The sequence below is a fragment of the Onychostoma macrolepis genome, chromosome 10 (genome assembly GCF_012432095.1).
Source record: "Onychostoma macrolepis isolate SWU-2019 chromosome 10, ASM1243209v1, whole genome shotgun sequence".
NCBI classification, from domain to species: Eukaryota; Metazoa; Chordata; class Actinopteri; order Cypriniformes; family Cyprinidae; genus Onychostoma; species Onychostoma macrolepis.
Window position 1 is genome coordinate 8,214,973 of NC_081164.1, and position 17,821 is coordinate 8,232,793.

The following is a 17,821-nucleotide window of genomic DNA, read 5'->3' on the forward strand; positions in this document are numbered from 1 at the left end:
CTCAGGGATCTCTAGAGTTCGGATCCAGAGTTGCTGCTTGGCCATCTACGTTTGTAAAAATACTCTGCTGATGAAAAGTTATGGCCTTGCAAATTTCTGACCTTCCCAAGCTACTGCTTCAATGTGTGTCAAGAGATTGTAGGCGCCCCTTCGCATTGAACTTTTGTGACTTTTTTGATGACAAACCCCTCATCGACATGACTTCTGATGGAACAATGAGGCTTCATTTGGGACGCAGTTTTCATATCCTGCGTCAATTCTAATTTCCCTCAAAAAATGAGAACCTCTTTAAGCTGTTAGTATGTAAGTAAATTGGCCAAGGCAGAAGTGGGGAAAAAATAACAGGATGACAGGGAAGAAAAAGAAAAAAAACCTCTTAATTTTAATGCAGATGATGGAACACAAATACAGCTGAGATTCCAGGTGGAAGTTCCTTTCTGTTAAATGTTTTTGTTATTTTGGATCGGTTATACACAGTGGAATGAAAAAGTCCACTTTTAGAATTCTTTTTTTTCTTACATTATATTATATTAATACCTTTTATTTACTTTGTATTTTTAAATATTATTTTGGATTTATTTTATATATTATATTGTTTTATATATAATATATTTTATTTATTGTTTTGTTTTTATTTTGTAATAATAATACATTTTATTTTTATAACATTATTATTATTATTATTATTATTTAGTTTTGCTTGTTGAATTAAGAATTCAAATTTTGTAGTTCATCAGTTTTAAGTTCATGTAAAATTTTGACAGAAAAAGTCAAACTTGGAAAATGTAACTTTCTGCCATATAAAAATTCTATAGCGCCACATTTGCATGCTATTAAGTTTGACCAGTATGTTAGAAATGTTGAAGTCGTGACCTAACTCATTCCAGAGCTTCTCGTGTTTCTGGGACACCAAGAACCGTTCGTTTGCTGTGGTATCCCATGCACCTTTTCAAACCTGCAGTTGGAAAACCACCTGTCTTTTATCCATAAACCAATCTGGACATTTCATTTATGTGGCTGTTCTCATCCATAGAAGAAATTCAAGAACATTGCTTGAGTAAAGTCTGGAGAATGTGCGGTAGGAGTCTGGAGCACCTGGGTCAAGATGGAGACACCACAGACGAAAGTTCCTATATTTCGCTTTCATTCGTACACAGCATGCATCCGCAACTTTCTTGTCCAATACCACCAGCAAGAACCAGCAGAAGAGCAAACAACAACCAAAAGAACCTCAAAAGAAACTAGAAGAACGGCCTGTATACCATTCACTTTCCAAAAGTTAGTTCAGTAGCTTTCACTTACTTTCACATAACCCTGCACTGCTATAATGTTTTATCAAAATCCTCACCAAGGTTTTAAATCACAGCAGATACCTCTGTCGTTACACCAACAACCCATTATTCACCCACAATTCTCTTTGCTCTGCGTCTGTCAACACCCGCTTTGATTTAGAGCTGTCTGCGGTGCAAAAAAGAAACTGAATATACTGTCGTGTTGGTCTCTCTCTTCTTTCGCACATTTCCAAATCTCCGTTTGCGAGAACCCCGCGAGAACCCCGTGCCACCCGCTGCTCTGTTTGTTGCTTCAACTTGTCAGCAGGTCAGGCTGTCGCTTTTAATTAAGACCGACGTGCCGATCCGTGCGCTTCCAAGTTCCCCGAGACGCTCCTACTGTCTTCGCTGATGGCGCGTTTTCAGTGGGCTGGATATTTATTTGTTTGTCCTTGAGCTCGGGGAGGGAGAAAGGGCAGTTGTTTGCTTAAAAAAGACTTTATGTCCAGGTTTATTCTATAATCTATCCCAGCACTCTTTGCCAAAAGCAATTCACAAACGCTGCAACTCAAGCTACGGCGTAATGCAAAGCACACAGGGGAAAGAGGAGCGCGCATACCTCCGTCACGCAGCACGCCAGTGAAGGGCTCACAGGCCAGATGTGCTCGACTCTTAAACACATGTAGCAAAAATTGTAAGGATGAACAAAGGCAGTAATGAAATCAAATGTGCATGCCAAATGCCTTTGACTTGCAAGATTGCAGGAGCAGATTTCTTCCCATAATGCATTGCTTTGTAGGGGCAGCCTGCCCCAGGGAGTGGGTGGGTGATTATTAATGACTACTAGTTGAATTATTGACATGCTACTTGAGGTTTTACGGTGTAAGACATATCTTGCCTTTTGTGCGTTTATATGCTCATATATGCGTGAATAAAAGGGATTTTGTTGTTTACGTGATATGAGAAGGGTTGGCGTGCAGATGGAGGAGGCACTCACAATGGTACTCTAGAACACACACACTGACGCAACCCTACAGTCGAAACAATTGCGATTGTGCCCCTTTCGATCCAATGATGTCATCATTCCGCTCCTCCTTGAGCTTCCTATCGGGTTTCAGATCAGCACCCTTGGCTGCATTTCAGTTCTCAGTTTTGGAAGAATTACGATCCTTGAATGAACACACACGCTCCGTTCCAAAACTAGTGTGCTGCCTACGGAGACAGTATGTTAAGGCATCATGGGCCCGTTCCCAATGCAAAGACAGTCAAAGTGCAGGCAAGCGAATTATGTTATTTTCTTTTGGCTGAATACTAAAGCAGCACCACACATATCTTTCGCAGAAAAATTTATTCAATAATGCATTGCAACAAACTCAGTGAAATAAATCCAAGATGGCAGATGAAGTGAGTGAAATATTATGGCATAAATATACCCTACCATTCAAAGGTTTGTGGTCGGCAAGATTTTTTCAAGTGTTCTTGATGGAACTTGTTTATTCTCATCAAGTTTTCAATTACTTGATCAAAAAATAGAGTAAAAACAGTGATTTTGTGAAATATTTTTATAATTTAAAATAACTGTTTTCTGTGTGAATATATTTTAAAGTGTAATTTATTCATGTGATGGCAAAGCTGAATTTTTAGCAGCCATTTCTCCAGTTTTCAGTGTCAAATGATCCTTCAGAAATCAATCTAATATGATGATTTGGTGCTCAAGAAACTTTTTTTTATTATTATTAACAATGTTGAAAACAGTTGGGATGCTGCATGTTGTTTTTTTTTTTGTTGTTTTTTTGCAATATTCTTTAATGAATCGAAAGTTCACAAGAACAGCATTTATTTGAAATCTTTACTATGAGATTAAAAAATCTTGACCCCAAACTTTTGAATAGTAATGTAAATTTAATTCCATTTTGAAAAGTACTGATAACAATTGTGATTAAAAACTATTTACAATAGCTCTGTAGTGCACATTATGCTGCCTTCAGAGCATTATAACTGGAATGCTTATGCCACACAAATAGTGCTTTGCATTGAAGACTCAACACAACTGATTCAGTAGAGTGTTATATTAGCATGTTGCTAAGCGGTGTGAAACGCTAATAAGCATAAAAGCACATAGTACTCACAAATATTGGGAAAAAAATAATACATTTTTCCATTCAGCATTTCAGAGCTTATGCATTGTGTTCTGGAAATGCTATTTAGCTGGAAATACTAGCTTTATTAAAATTTGTCCAAAAAACGGTATCTTCTGCCTGCAAAGCTAGCATTTTTCAAGTTTTGGAACAGACCGATAGACTCCTCATCGGGGGAGCTCATCAGACAAACTGATAATGATCGTCTTCTTCACCACAAAGTTAAAGCCACATTTCCCAGCATTAGAGACGGATCATAAAAACATTCACGCCGAGTCACCGCTTTATGAGGGGGTCGGATTGGATTGTGTAGTTGGCTGTTCAACCATGTCCGTCCTACTTCATTTTCAGTTTCACTTTTCTGGAAACTCTCACTGACTTTTGGTTTTAATCTAATCAGTATCTTTGTCAGAGGAACACTGAGCAAATATGGTTTTAGGCAGTTGTCCAGGCATAAGTGGTACACCCCGTTCTGATTCTAATACGGAATGCTGTTGCTGTTGGCACATACTTCCAAAGTCCTTTTTCCTTTTGGTCCACATACGGATCCCAGCACATGGTCATCTGGTCAAAGCCAGAGGTGTACTTTTATCCATGAATGAATAAGGCTGTTAGTTTTGTGTGGAATTGACCATGTCATCACCAGTGGAAATTTGGAGCAGTGCCCCCTCTATAAAGAAACAAAAGGTAGTTCCCAGGGGTCCTTTATTGAAAAGAAACTACACATACTCGCAGCTCTAGGGAGGCAAACAGAAATAGCACAGTGAATACAAAGACTTGGGTATCGAAATGATGGTATACTGCAAACTAACACTACAATATATAAACATTGTGTTGGTACCATATCAGATAATTTTAGATTTTTTTTTTATCATATTGATTGATACCGGATATGCATCTTTTGATATTTTTAGAGATTATTTAATTGTACATTTCCCCTATTTTTACATTTTATTGTAAACTGTTGAATGTGATCTTTAGTAACAAATATTCATACTGTACATTAGGTTACTTGTAGCATTTAGTTTTTAAATTAAGTTTAGTTTAGAGATTTTTACCGTTAACCTAAGAATTTATGAGGGTAAAGATAAAGGGCCAGATTTACTAACAGCTTGCAAGAGCGCAAACTGTCTTTTGGCGTTAAAATAATACTGTCAGGATTTACGAAAGACGCGCAGTGAAAAGGCATGTTCACAGTTATTTTTGTGCCTGCCCTTATTGAATATGCATTTGTAGGAGTTTCCCTTTCAGACACATAATTTTTGGGAGGAGAGTTTTAAAATGAATCACGCAACACTATTTACTAACATTTGCGCTCGTTAAATTACTGGTCTTTGCACCATTATTTAACGCCCAAAAAAAGCATGTCTTAAACTATTTTGCGCCTGTGTCGTTAGTAGATCACCCGCACCTGATGAGCATCAGCTCTGCTTATTTGCGACTACGCTAATTTGCTCTGCACTTTTTTATATTGCGTTGGTCGATATGTAAATGAGATGTAGAAGTCTCTATTTCTAAAAGAAAAAAAATTAAAATATTTTAAAAACATTTAAGAATAAAATCTCTATAAAATAAAATAAATTTAAATTACAAATTGGATTTTTTTTTAAAAATGTATTTATTATTATATTTTTTATATTTTATTTTGTCTCCCAGTAAAGTGAACAGACACGCATATCTCACTGTGTCTACTTTAAAACTTATTTGGTTTAGTGGGTTGGATCCAAGAAGTTAATAGGCTTTGTTTTGTTTGTTCTTATCTCTATTAGCGGCACCCAGTTTTTAAAAAAAATATAGTTCTACAGGTGAGCTGAAGAATCTGTGTCCACAGTATTGTAAAATAAACATATATATGTTTATATATATATATATATATATATATATATATATATATATATATATATATATATATATGTATATATATGTTTGTTTATATTTTTATTTATTATTTTTTTTAATAATTTTTTTTTTTTTTGTAGCAGAGCACTAGAGAACCACCTAAAGGAAATGGCTTTTGCTCCATTTTGTTATTAGTTATCACCTACTCCATTTTCCAGAGTATTTCCGTCTCTCATTTTCTCTCTCCCCTCGTATTCCTATTGAATTCTTGGCCTGTAGGAGTGTCATCGTGGCAGCAGTATCAGTTATAATTGAAATCACATGCGGATCATCTGTCACTATGGTGTTATTATGATTGATCAGGTTTTATGAAGACATGCGGAGGGTGCTGCCATACAGCCAGATAAACCAGATGCGTGTCAGGGAGTGTCCTTGATACATTAGTTCCCCTTGAGACCTCATGTACTTGCTTTTCTTTGAAAATAAATACACTGTCATTGTTACATTTCACCTCCAAGCCTAAAGGGGGTGCTGAGTTTTTCTCAGAATACTGTTACTTTGTTTGATTCTCATTCTAATTGTAAACTGAAGACACTTTTGTCATTGACATGGCTCAAAAAGAAATTATGCTTCTTGAGGAGAGCAAGAGAAAACCTTTGAGTTGTGTGCGTTTTTTTTTTTTCCTCCCGTTTTTTATTCATTCCAGATGTGTGCCATTTCTCTCACACTTCCTTTTTCTTATCTTTGTCTTTTTCCACTCCCACATCTCATCTCCATCTGTACATACACACATGCTGTATTATTGTAGGTGTGTGTTGGTGTTAATATGTCAGAGAGCACTGATGGCCAGTGTATTAGACTGAACAATTGTACAAGAGGGGGAAATAAAACGTTCGAGCTTGTTGGGTCTTCGATCACGTAGATCAGTCTCATATTTTCTTTGACACAACCTCCCCTCGTCTTACTCGTTTTCCCATTCTGTCAATGTGTCTCTTCTGAAGCCGCCCCCTTGTTTTCCCCTATAAAAGAGTCTAAAGCAGTAGAAATAGGTGTTGTAGTATGGCACAGACTTTTTTTTTTTCCTTCCTTTTTTACTCCGGCCAGTGGTTTATGAGGCTATAAATGTTTGAGATTGTCATGTGAGGATAACTCCACTTTTTATGTGCATCTATCTGGTCTACCTTAGTATCATGTAAGCAGACCGTACAGCAAACAGCTGCCAGTTAGACTAGAATCTGAAATCATCATTATATTACATTATATTATATTATATTAATATATTGCATTACATTACATTACATTATATTATACATTTTTATTTTATATTATTTTAGTTGATGACTTTCCTTATCCATCATGTCATGACAGTCTCTGGTTCTGGGTAATCTGGGCAGGACTGCTTTCACTCTTTAAAAATCCTATGTTTTTTACATGTTCCCGTCTTTATTAAATATTAATTTGAAACTTAAGGGAACCACAAGCTGGTAAATGTCTCCTGTCAGTGGTTCTGCAGCAAGCAGACTAAATAACTTAAACATCTGCAGATGGAAAACCTTTTGTGTGTATGTGTGTGTGTGTGCACACCTGTGGGGTAATGAATTAACCTGCTGCACTAGCTGATGGCATGATGCCCAGGTGATGCCATATTGTGATCGTATAATCGTCGTTCAGACAGGTGATGATGTTTGTAACAAATACATTTCCTCTGTGTTTTTCTTTCTACAGTTGAGGTACCAGCATGGGCTCTCCACCCCAGATCTGCGTCAGACTTTACCCAACCTGAAGAACTTCCTAGAGCATGGGCTACTTGTACGATGGTGAGATTTAACATTATTATTGGTGTTTGCTAAGGTATAGACATGAGTGATGCCTCAAATTGTGATCAGACTTATTGTTTTATGTGGTGGATGATAAAACAGGAAGAAAAACTAATCTCATAGACTTACACTGAATGAGGGACCCGAGCCATATCTAAGAACCAGAATGAATATAGGATGCTTTTTTTGTTTTGTTTTTTGTTTTATACAGAATCCTTGACAAAATTTGTATTTATTTTCACAGTCCTTTTTCATATATAAAGATCCCTTTTCCTCATAAAATGTATAGATATTACAATATCTATATGCATTGTCATATTTACTTTTTATAATTATATTTATTTTAAATACCCTTTTTATAGTTTTCCACAGCAAATGCAGAAAGCCATAATGCTTTTCATATTTGTATATTTTCTTTTCATATTTGTACTCAGATGTTTTTCATATTCATATTTTCTATGCATTTGTATGGTCATATTTTCCTAAAAAAATTTTTTATTATATTCACATTTATTTTCAGAAAATGTAAAAATGTTATAATTATATTTACAGTACGATTATATTTTCACTGTTAAATCCTAGCATTATTTTAGAGACTAGTCACTTTCTAAATCTGGTCTCTGTTGATGTGCACTATGATAAAGCACTGTAGTATTCTGGACAACTTTTGAAAGCAACAAAATTAGCATTTTCACATCAGTGATGGTAAAAATTCCCAGTTGTATGCCATGGCAATCAAAAACATACTGTTAAAGAAAGCCTGCTTTTGATCTCTCCAGCTCTTTCTTGGATCAGCGATAGGCAAGCCATCTATCTGAATGTTAATTTAATAATCTGTGTTTTGAAAGGAAGGAGGCCAGGGTAAGTAAAACTCTTCAGCGTCCCCCCAGTAATGTTTAATGGATTGTGGAAATGCTTAAGATGGAACAGATGAAAGTGTGACCTTTTGACCTCTTGAACCGTACAGAGTGGCAGGAAGTAGAGGAGGAAGTGGAAGTCCGGCGAACCGGCGGTTGCGCTGCATGGCTAAATGGACCCGGAGGGCAGTCGTGTTGACTCGACAGTACGCTTAGAACCGTGAAAGAGCAGTTTCCGCCTCCTCCGTGGAGAGAGGGACCGTATACACAAACACAGAACTGCAGAACATTCCTTTCGACATCTACCTCATACAGCCCCACAGCCGTAAACAATAACTTACAGCACACTGAGACCCTCCTAGAGTCAAGTTACGTTGTACAGAGTGGGCGTCTGCTAGCGTTGACTCAAACAGGAGGTCTAGACTCGTTCTCCAGCACAGGAAGCAACTCTCTGGATCCAGAGCTGAAATGTGAAATATAGAGTAAATGGATTCTTTTATTTTCCGTTTGTTGCAGACTGCTTTTATTACTCTTGCATTCACTTCCTCTCCTACACTCCCTCCCCTCTCAGTTTAGATAATGTTTCCAGGGCAGGGGCCAGCGATGTGAATTATCGGCGCATAAAAATCTGCATTAGGGCAGCTGCAGGAGTTCCTTAGAGGGGAGAAGAAGGGACGGGAATAACAGAGAAAGCACACGAAGAAGTGGGAACACTGCACAGGTGTACCATGGGAACTTGTGCTGTCATTCTGCAGATTCAGAGGAGCACATGTCAAGAAAATATGGAGATTTATTTTGCCGCCCTTCTTTAATCCCAATGGACATTTATATAGGAAAGGGAGATGGTGGAGTTTTCGAGAACAGTTTAATGAAATAGTTTGATCTTGACAGGGTCTGAACACACACAGTTTCACCATCTGCTTTGGGTGTTCAGGAGTTTTGCATGTCTTACAACCAAATTTCTGAACAGGGGTTATTAATGTTTGATCGTTTAGCAAAACCGTTGGCTCAGACCGCTGGACTCAGCATGTGTTTCAGCTCGATTTACTGACTGGACGATAAAGTAAAGAACTTTTTTCATGGGAAAACTACCTGGTTCCAAGTTTTTTAGAATTGTTTCAGGAATACACAAATTGAGTTGCCAAGTCATAATTTCCATTACATCATTATTGGTTATCACAGAGACTACCAACCATTTTTGGCATTTTTATTTTGATTGTACTATAAGTAAATTGGGTTGTGAGAGAACAAAACAAGGTTCAAATCTGGTTTTCAAACATTTAGCCTACTGGCCTTATAAGATGTTATCTTGGACCTCAATGCTGCCTTCTCAAATCGGAAAGTTGGAATTTCCAACTTCATATTTGGAAAAATGTAGTTAAACTCCACTTCAAGTTGGACTCGATTTTTCAAACTAGAAAACTCTGTAAAACAAATTTTGAGTTAATGATCAAAATAAAATAAAATGCATCGATTACTCAAACTTCCAACAATTCCAGAGCTTGTTTAGCAGAGAGAATTTAAAACAGTAAATTATACAGTTTTGGTTGACATAAAGTTCGGTATGTCTAATGTTAACAATACTGATTTGCTTTCATTTACACCACCTTCCAAGCCACAATGGTTAGAAATCTGAAAAATAAAGCAGGAATATCCCAAACACAACTCGGATAGAAAACAACAGTACAACACGTTGAGCAAACTGTACTTCTGTCCCTTAGAATCTTGGTTTAGTTTGTTACAAAGCCCATGCAGAACCTGTGGAGATGGTGTGTTGTGCGCTGAATTTGAGGAAAAAATGTACTGTAGAACTTTGTAAATGACAGGCGTTTCAAATCTGTTAAGCTTTCAATAGGTGTTGTGATTAAAATGTTAACATGGCAGAGTCCTGTCGAACAAACTCACTCTGCTTATCTCACATCTCTGAGCCTTTCACCATCCTGTTGCTTTTTCCCATTCAAACACTGATTGGCAGTTAGATTCATTCTGTGCTGCCTTCATCTGGAGCCATAATCATTCTCATGCATTCTGGCGGTTTCCTCTGCACGTCAGTCCAGTTGGAGCAGGAACAGTCTGAGACGCCAAATGTGGAAGAAGAGCAAAATGATGAGAGAAAAAGTCACAGTTTAGAGCAGTGGATGGAGTCTAAGAAGAAACAGAGAGTGAAGATAGTGAAAGGCAGACAGGGGGTGCAAGACATGGTGCCGCTGTGTTAATGATGTGTCCTGCCGAGTTCAAACCGAAACATTCTCTTATTTATGGCAGCGTTTTAGAGGTCCTGCAGTCCCACTGTGGAGCTCTTGAGAGCGGGTAAAGACGTGGAAGTGAAGGAACTGATGAGACTCAACACCCCGGGATGGAAACTCTAGGGAGGGGTTGGAAGTTCTAAAGAATCCCTTGGAACCCTGGTGAAAGCGCAACACTAACAAACCATAAATCTTCATCTTTATATCTTTTATTTCACCATTTCTTGTTTTTTCATTGGTTTTGTTTAAATCTAAACCCGCCCACCAAATTTAGCCTATGGCTCTGGCACAAGTTCCCAAGCTCCACCCTTCTAAAGTAAGTTCTGTAACTTGGCACCATATTTGGAAAGATTCAGGTGGATTCTTTTCCATCTCTTTGGAAACATGATTCATCAGGCAACTATTTTATTATACATCTTCACAACATGCTTTTGCTAATCCAGTATATAAATGGCTGTCAAATAGCTTGAAGGAAGGCGTGATTAATAACAAACAATGTTTTTGGATGTCCACCCATATAGTAATCCCTTAATCCTGGGTACACTTAGAAATAAAGCTTCTTTCGATGTTAAAGTACTGTCTCTTATGCCAGTTTAATGTGCAAAAACAACTATAAGTAAGCCATTCTTGGTTGGTTTCTTAAAAACCTGTAAACACAGAGAAACACAGGTGTCCCAAATGCTGCATAAATTATATACAAAGTACATGCTGAAATATATTTTTTATATGTATTGAATCAGAGCGAGGGACTCTTGGAACTGTCCGGATGGATTTGCACAGTGGGATGAAGCTGTCTCTGTGGATAACATACTGATAGGTGTTTGTACTCACATCTGGTGGAACGTTCCTCCAAAATTCCATCAGTGTTCCTCCAATGTTCCTTTATTCCTGATGTAGTCATTCCGCCAAAAAACATTCTTATTACAAAACCCTGGTTACAATGACGACTTTAACCTTATTTGCCACTTACCCTTAAGTGCCGGAAACAGTCCCACATGTGTGATCATTCCTATCATTGTACATTTTTATGAAGGTTGTCAGTGGGACGTAAACAGTGTGAGGCTTTGAAGTATTATTACTGGTGCATATCCAGAACGGGAATACAGGAAACAATTTGTCATCCCCATAAACAATGCATTTTTATGTCAATAGGTAAATTAGCACACAGGCATTTTTGCGAATGCAGGCCAGCCCTTCGATAATATGAAAAAGATGCTTCTCTCAGTTTCTTGGATCCAAAAACAACAACGGAAAATGTCATATTTCATTTTCCTAGTCATATCCTCAAACGAACTAGGGAACGCATGCTCAGCTCACTTGCAGCATAAATGGTTATTTTGCAAAAACTTGCAAAATGTCAATTCTGTTAATTGAAATGACAAATTTTTTAAGATTTATTTTCGCATTTTTGCCTTCATGACAGGGCAGATCAGAACTGACAGGAAGCAAAGTGGGAGAGAGAAAGGGGGTGGAATTTAAAAAATGTCCTCGAGTCTGGATTCAAACTCGGGAAACAATTATATTATTGTACTTAATTGTCAGTTATAGTAATTGTAAATAGTATTATTATACTTTAATTACATAATTGCCAAGTATAATAATTGACAATTATATATTATTCTATAATAATATATTTTTATCATTATTAATAATTTTTAATTTAATTGTTTTCTATTTATTATTATATTTATATTTAATGATTAAAAATATATATGTCTGCATGTATTTGTTGGTATGCTGTTATGCAAACATATTTTCAGGGCTGTTAATATATTTAAGTATATCCATGTCTGTAGGAGAGGTGTAAGGTCTTAAGCAAACATTATTCAAACTATCTTTACCGTCTTCCTGCATTTATTTTTGCTTTTCGCTCAACCGTGGAGAATTTGTGGTTTCCCGAATTCCTCCTGGGTAGTTTGAGTCTGTTTCTTGTTCCAGAGTCCGTTTCACAAGAATACACACCTCTGCCGCCGTTATTCTTCCGCAGCCCCTCCGGTTCGCTCCCGGACCACCATCACCCATCCCCACACAGGACGTCCCGAGATACATTCCCTCTCCCTGCCAAAGCTGTGCTCTTGGAGGGAGGGGTGGGGACAGCCTAATTGGCCCATATTAAAAGCCAAGTTTAAGTCCAACAGAGAAAATGTGCTGCATGAAAAATATTATGACGGTTCTGGGAGATCAGTCTGGCATGCTTGAGCGCAAATAGCCCCCTCTTCTTCTTTCCCGACTCTGTCGCACAGGCGCGCTTGAGCCCTGCGCCATCTACCAGCACACACCGGCCCCTTGCTCTTGATTAAGGGTTGCGGTTTGACACATGTTTAGAGGAACTCATTTATAAGGGGAAGCACAGTGTAACAAATAGCCTCCTGTTCCAAACAAAAAATGCTTTATTTTCCCCTGCTAGGGGTATGACGTCTAAACACTTGGCTAGATGGAGCCCATATGTTTTACATATCTACATAAGACATGCATAAGTTGGTGTATGTGGCTTTAGACTGTTATAGGGCTGATAGCACATTTTAAAAGAACTAGTTTTTAAATCCGTAATCATACAGTACAATAAAGGATATTAGTCTGAGAGATGGTAGTCTCATTTCTACAATCAGAGGTTGTCTTTAGTCAACCATAGACGAAACGATTTTGAACGCCACCCTAATGCTTTGCAGATACATCTGACTGCTGTTTTGAAATGCAATGGTTTTGCTCACAGTAACATTTCATTTGGAACGTCTCTCCCAATTTCACATCTGAAAACTGGATCTAATTACACGCCGAACGGTCTGAGTGCAAGAAGAATCATTTGGGAAATCGAATATACAGTACACGCCACGCTATGGCCAACCATTAGATGTTTGTTTTCAGTGAACTGATGAGGAATTTGGGAGCATGTTTCTTTGCTTATTCTTGGTAATGAAATTCATCACTGCGGTCGGACAGCATTAAAGCTGCTATGTAGCAATGCAGCCTGTCCAGACACACAGGAATTAAACCGCATATCTCTCTACCACACGTACTGTACGATTTGGAGTGGAAATCCTCACTGAGAGTGTTGAAGGCACAATAACATATGGACCATAGCTTACATTGTATACTCTGTATGCCATTTACTATTAAAAAAAAAAACAATAAATTAAATTTAAAAAACTAACACTACACAACCATAAACATTTGAGACAGTAGTATGCTATATTGTTGACACAATACCTCATTACAATATTTCACATGTTTCTCGTCTCAAAGATAAAGTAGTTTTTTTAACATTTTAAATCCAATTTTACTGAAAAAATATATTGTTGGCGTTTTGCAGTCCAATCAAATAATGAGTAAAAACAGATTTTGTTGCTCTAAAATTGTGGCTTACATCCATTCCAGTTTGTTTCTCACATGGAAATAGAAAGTCAAGTAATATACACTGCATTATGGGATACGGTATTCTGTATATTTTATGTAAGTGTTAGGAGTTAATAGTAATTTATCATGCATGGATAAAAAAATACTGTGAATAGTGAATTTTTAATTACAATTTGTTTTTAATTTAAAAAAAAAAAAATGTTATAAAAGATACTTATACTTACCTGCATGTATTTGTTCAAAATTTCAGTAAAAACATTAATATTGTGAAATATTATTACAATTTAAAATATGTGCTTTCTATCTTAATATTTTTTCAAATGTAATTCATTGGTGTGATGCAAAGCTCAATTTTCAGCATCATTACTCCAGTTTTCAGTGTCACATGACCCTTCAGAAATGATTCTAATATGCTGATTTGCTCAGGAAACATTTCTTATCAGTGGAAAATGTGATTTTTGACATTTGAGTTTGACTTCCTGTGTTTTGTGTTTTTTCTTAATGTAAGATAACCTGACTGTTTTTGCACGGTGGTACTTTAAGTTTGCAGCTTGTTTCAGCTTTCCGTGAAAGCTCCTGGTGAAGGATGACGAATCCTATACAATTGTTTTACTTTCTAGACGTCATATTTCAGATGATGTATGTAGTCCAACAGCTGTGTGAGTTTTAGGGGGGTGCGAGTGTATTTGTTTGAGTGCGTGTGTGAGGTTGAGGATCAGAGACTCTGGCTGAGCTCTCCCAGGCTCTCGTTGTGTGTAAATGAATTATGAGATGATCCATCAGCAACAAAGAGCTCCACTGACATCAGCATCTTCACACTCGAATTTCTTTCCCATCCCTCGACTTCTTGCTTTCCTGATTCTGAAGCGAGGTGATTGAAAATCATAACCACGTGCCTCTGTTTTTGTTTTTCTCTTTCAGTGACAGGCACCATATCTCCATGTCCATCCCCGTCCCCGTCCCTCTAAAGTCTCATCTCAGCGTTTCCACCGCATCCGAAGTGGGCTTTCCGACCCTCTCCAGCTCCCCTGAACAGGACGTCCGGAAGCGGACTGGCTCAGATGCGGATAAACACAAATACCAAACCCCTCCGCCTAGTTACAACATGGCCATGACTCAACCTGATCCCATGATGACCCCAGAAGTCCCATCTGCGCCGTCCACAGAGATAATGAGCATTGAAGTAGGTAAGACTGTGGATACACATGAGGTTGGAGAGACTGTGTCCGAGGCACATACGGAGAAGCCTCTGGAAATACCTACGGACATAGCCAGTACATTACCGTCTGACTCCGTCCCTCAGCACCCAGGAGCCATGAACGGCTCGGCCATGCCCAGCGAGGGTATAGGTTTGGGTGTTGCGGGCGCAGCCGGACTGTGCTGCTCCGTGGAGCAGGCTGAGGAAATTATGGGCACTGAAGCCACAGGGCTGGGATTGGGACTGGGATTAGGGCTGGGATTGGGAGGCGGCGCCAGACTGGACGAATACCCGTGTATCCCCGTGGAGCATGCGGTTGCGGTCGAGTGCGATGAACAGGTTTTGGGAGAATTCGACGCCGCTGGGATCGAAGAGGTTTCGCGGCGCATCTATGCACTAGAAAACATGTCAAGCTTCCGACGGCCTCGGAAGAACTCCGAAAAATGACTGGGATATGGGCCTGGAGAAACAGGTCGGAGGGTGACTGGTGTCCAAGTTGGTCAGTGACATGAGGCTGAGCCTGCGTAATATTTCACCCTGACTGCAACAAGTATAGACATTACATAAAGAAATATATATTATAATTAATATTGTTATAATTATTAATATTATTAGGAAAAATCTGGAATATTGACCAATTTGCACTTCTCAAAGCATTTCTATAATCCTTTAAAGTGAAATAAAGAGAATGTTTGGTTGAAATGCTTGCTGGACGTCTTTCTGAGTGTATGAATGTGCAGTTGTAATGGGATATTTCACCTAAAAATGAAAATTGTGTTGTTATTTACTCTCCCTCGTGTCGACTTTAATTCTTCTGTGGAAAACGAAAGAAGATATTTAGAAGAACTGGTTTGGTCCATACAATAAAAGGATCCATCCAATGATGTTTTGAGGATGCAACTTTCAGTGAAAAGCACCATTTGTTTGATTCATTTGATATTTGAAAGCAAAGAAATCATCACAGCCATAAATATTAGTTTTATAATTTTACTTTTGTTCTATAAAGTAAATTAATAATAATAATTATTACATTTTAAAATTTTACATGTCCCTTGTATTATTAAATTAGTTTGGATTATTAGTTTAATTTGTATAATTTATAAAAAAATATATTTAAATAAAAATTTAGTATATACAGTGATTAATAGTAAAAGTTCAAATGTTATTACTATTTAAATTATTTATTAATGTTGAATGGGTTTGATAAAAACAACCATGTGAATGATGTGGCTTAAAACAACTAACAGATTTTTTTCATTAAAAAATCAATAAATAAAATAACTTAAAATGTTTTTTAAGCTGCTTTTTATTATTATTATTATTACTATTATTCCTGACTTTCATTGTATGGACAAAAAAAAACAAAAAAACAGAGACAATTTTTTTTTTTTTAAACGCCACTTTTCTTCTTTGTTTTCCAGAGGAAAGAAAGAGACACATTTTTGGAACGACACAATGATGAGAAATTACACAATTTTCATTTCTGGGTGAACTAGTCCTTTAAATGCCACTCAGTATTACAGCGGGAGCTCTGGTGTGCCCGGACCAACCTGAGAGCAAAGCCCGATATATACCAGGCTCTGTCCCAGGAAGAACGGCTGGTGGTCAGGGTGGGCAGAAAGGATGAGGAATGTCCGTGTACCAATGACACCCTTTCTTATGCTGCACACCCGAGTCCTGCTTCCAGAAGATGAAAAACATACGCGCACATTGCGCAAACCCCTTTTACTTTCAAGCCTGACCATTGCGAGAACTTGTATTCTCTCTGATTTATTCACCCAGAATTATAACCCCTGACAGCTGTGCTTCACAGTTTGATGCTGTGTCAACACTGGATGCGAGCGGCACGTCACCACATAACAAAACTCAATAGCTCCTATTATATGCAACAAAGCTGTCTACACTTGAAGGGTTCATTACTTCATATTGTTGATTGCCCGATTCTATTTTTTGCACCCAGTTCTCTATTTTTTTTGAGTTTTTGAGTGCTGTACAGCCACTCCAGCTCTATTTTTCCCATTTGTATAAAGTATTATTTTATTTAATTGATCATCATTTGATTGCAATGAATTTACATTGAAATTCAAATGAATTCTACCAATACACTAAGATCATCTAAAGTAACTTGCAGTATACAAAATGAAATTTTATACAAATGTGAAAACGTGCAATATCAGTCACTTCCAGTGTGAACAACAGGCTTGGGAAGGTTTAAGCAAAATCTTCAGGGTTGCTTGGTCTTTATTCCTAAATGAACTTTTTTCTTGAAGGTCCTTTAATGTCAATGAACTTTCCCACTGTGTACAGTTATTCAGATATCAGAAAAACCAAAACGCAAATGATGTGCACTGCATACTGTTGAAGAGGAACAGGATGGCCGTTCCTCTGCATTCACTGCAGTTCTTTTTTTTCTTCGTTATGGCACTGCTCTTTAATGTAATGTCATCTAACAACAATATTCATCCACTTTCAGAAGCCATTTGTACTGTATGTGCTTTTTTCCCAAGCAGTATTCAGCACTTATATTTTGGAAACTTTTATTCCAGGCATACACAAGAGTCGGATCCTCTTCCATAAGAATCACATCATGAATGTATTAATCAGTCTTAAGAAAAGACCACAGTGTTGTCAGGAAGGACTAGTAATGGTTGTCTTCTACATCATTTCATCCTGGCCTGAAACTCTTGTTTGATTTCCTGTCTATTGTTGATTTTCCTTGAATAACTGTTGATACATGTTATATTTAAGACAAATACAAAGAAATGCATTTCCATAAATTGCTGTGAGACTGTACATATACTTTTGTATGAAGGGTGTTTTATTATTAAAGACCACAGTTTAATGATATAAATGAGCATTTTGGTTGTCTTTTAATCTTGTCTTGTGTTTTAATAGTTAATATTGATATTTTGAGAGCCCTATAAATTCTATATCAAGTAATTAATTAGAATGTATAGAGCTGTCAAAATTTTCCATTCTGCTTTTCCGCTATAAATGATATATTATGTGTAATTCTGTGACAGATATAATTGTTTGGTACTGTTGTTCTCACAGAGTGCTGCCACTTAAACAAATCGCTCTGCCGGAGACGCCTCATAACC

At 37.4% G+C, this 17,821-nt stretch overlaps 1 protein-coding gene across 1 annotated transcript in view; it reads left to right on the top strand.

Annotated features, from left to right (window-relative positions):
* The window catches only part of uvrag (UV radiation resistance associated gene), a 111,826-nt gene extending 94,255 nt beyond the window's left edge, over window positions 1–17,571 (top strand). Inside the window, exons 14-15 of the mRNA XM_058788881.1 lie at window positions 6,974–7,065; window positions 14,444–17,571. Coding sequence (XP_058644864.1) covers window positions 6,974–7,065; window positions 14,444–15,167 — 816 coding nt within the window. The 3' untranslated portion in view covers window positions 15,168–17,571. The remainder of the gene's footprint in view (window positions 1–6,973; window positions 7,066–14,443) is intronic.
* The last annotated feature ends 250 nt before the right edge of the window (window positions 17,572–17,821 follow it).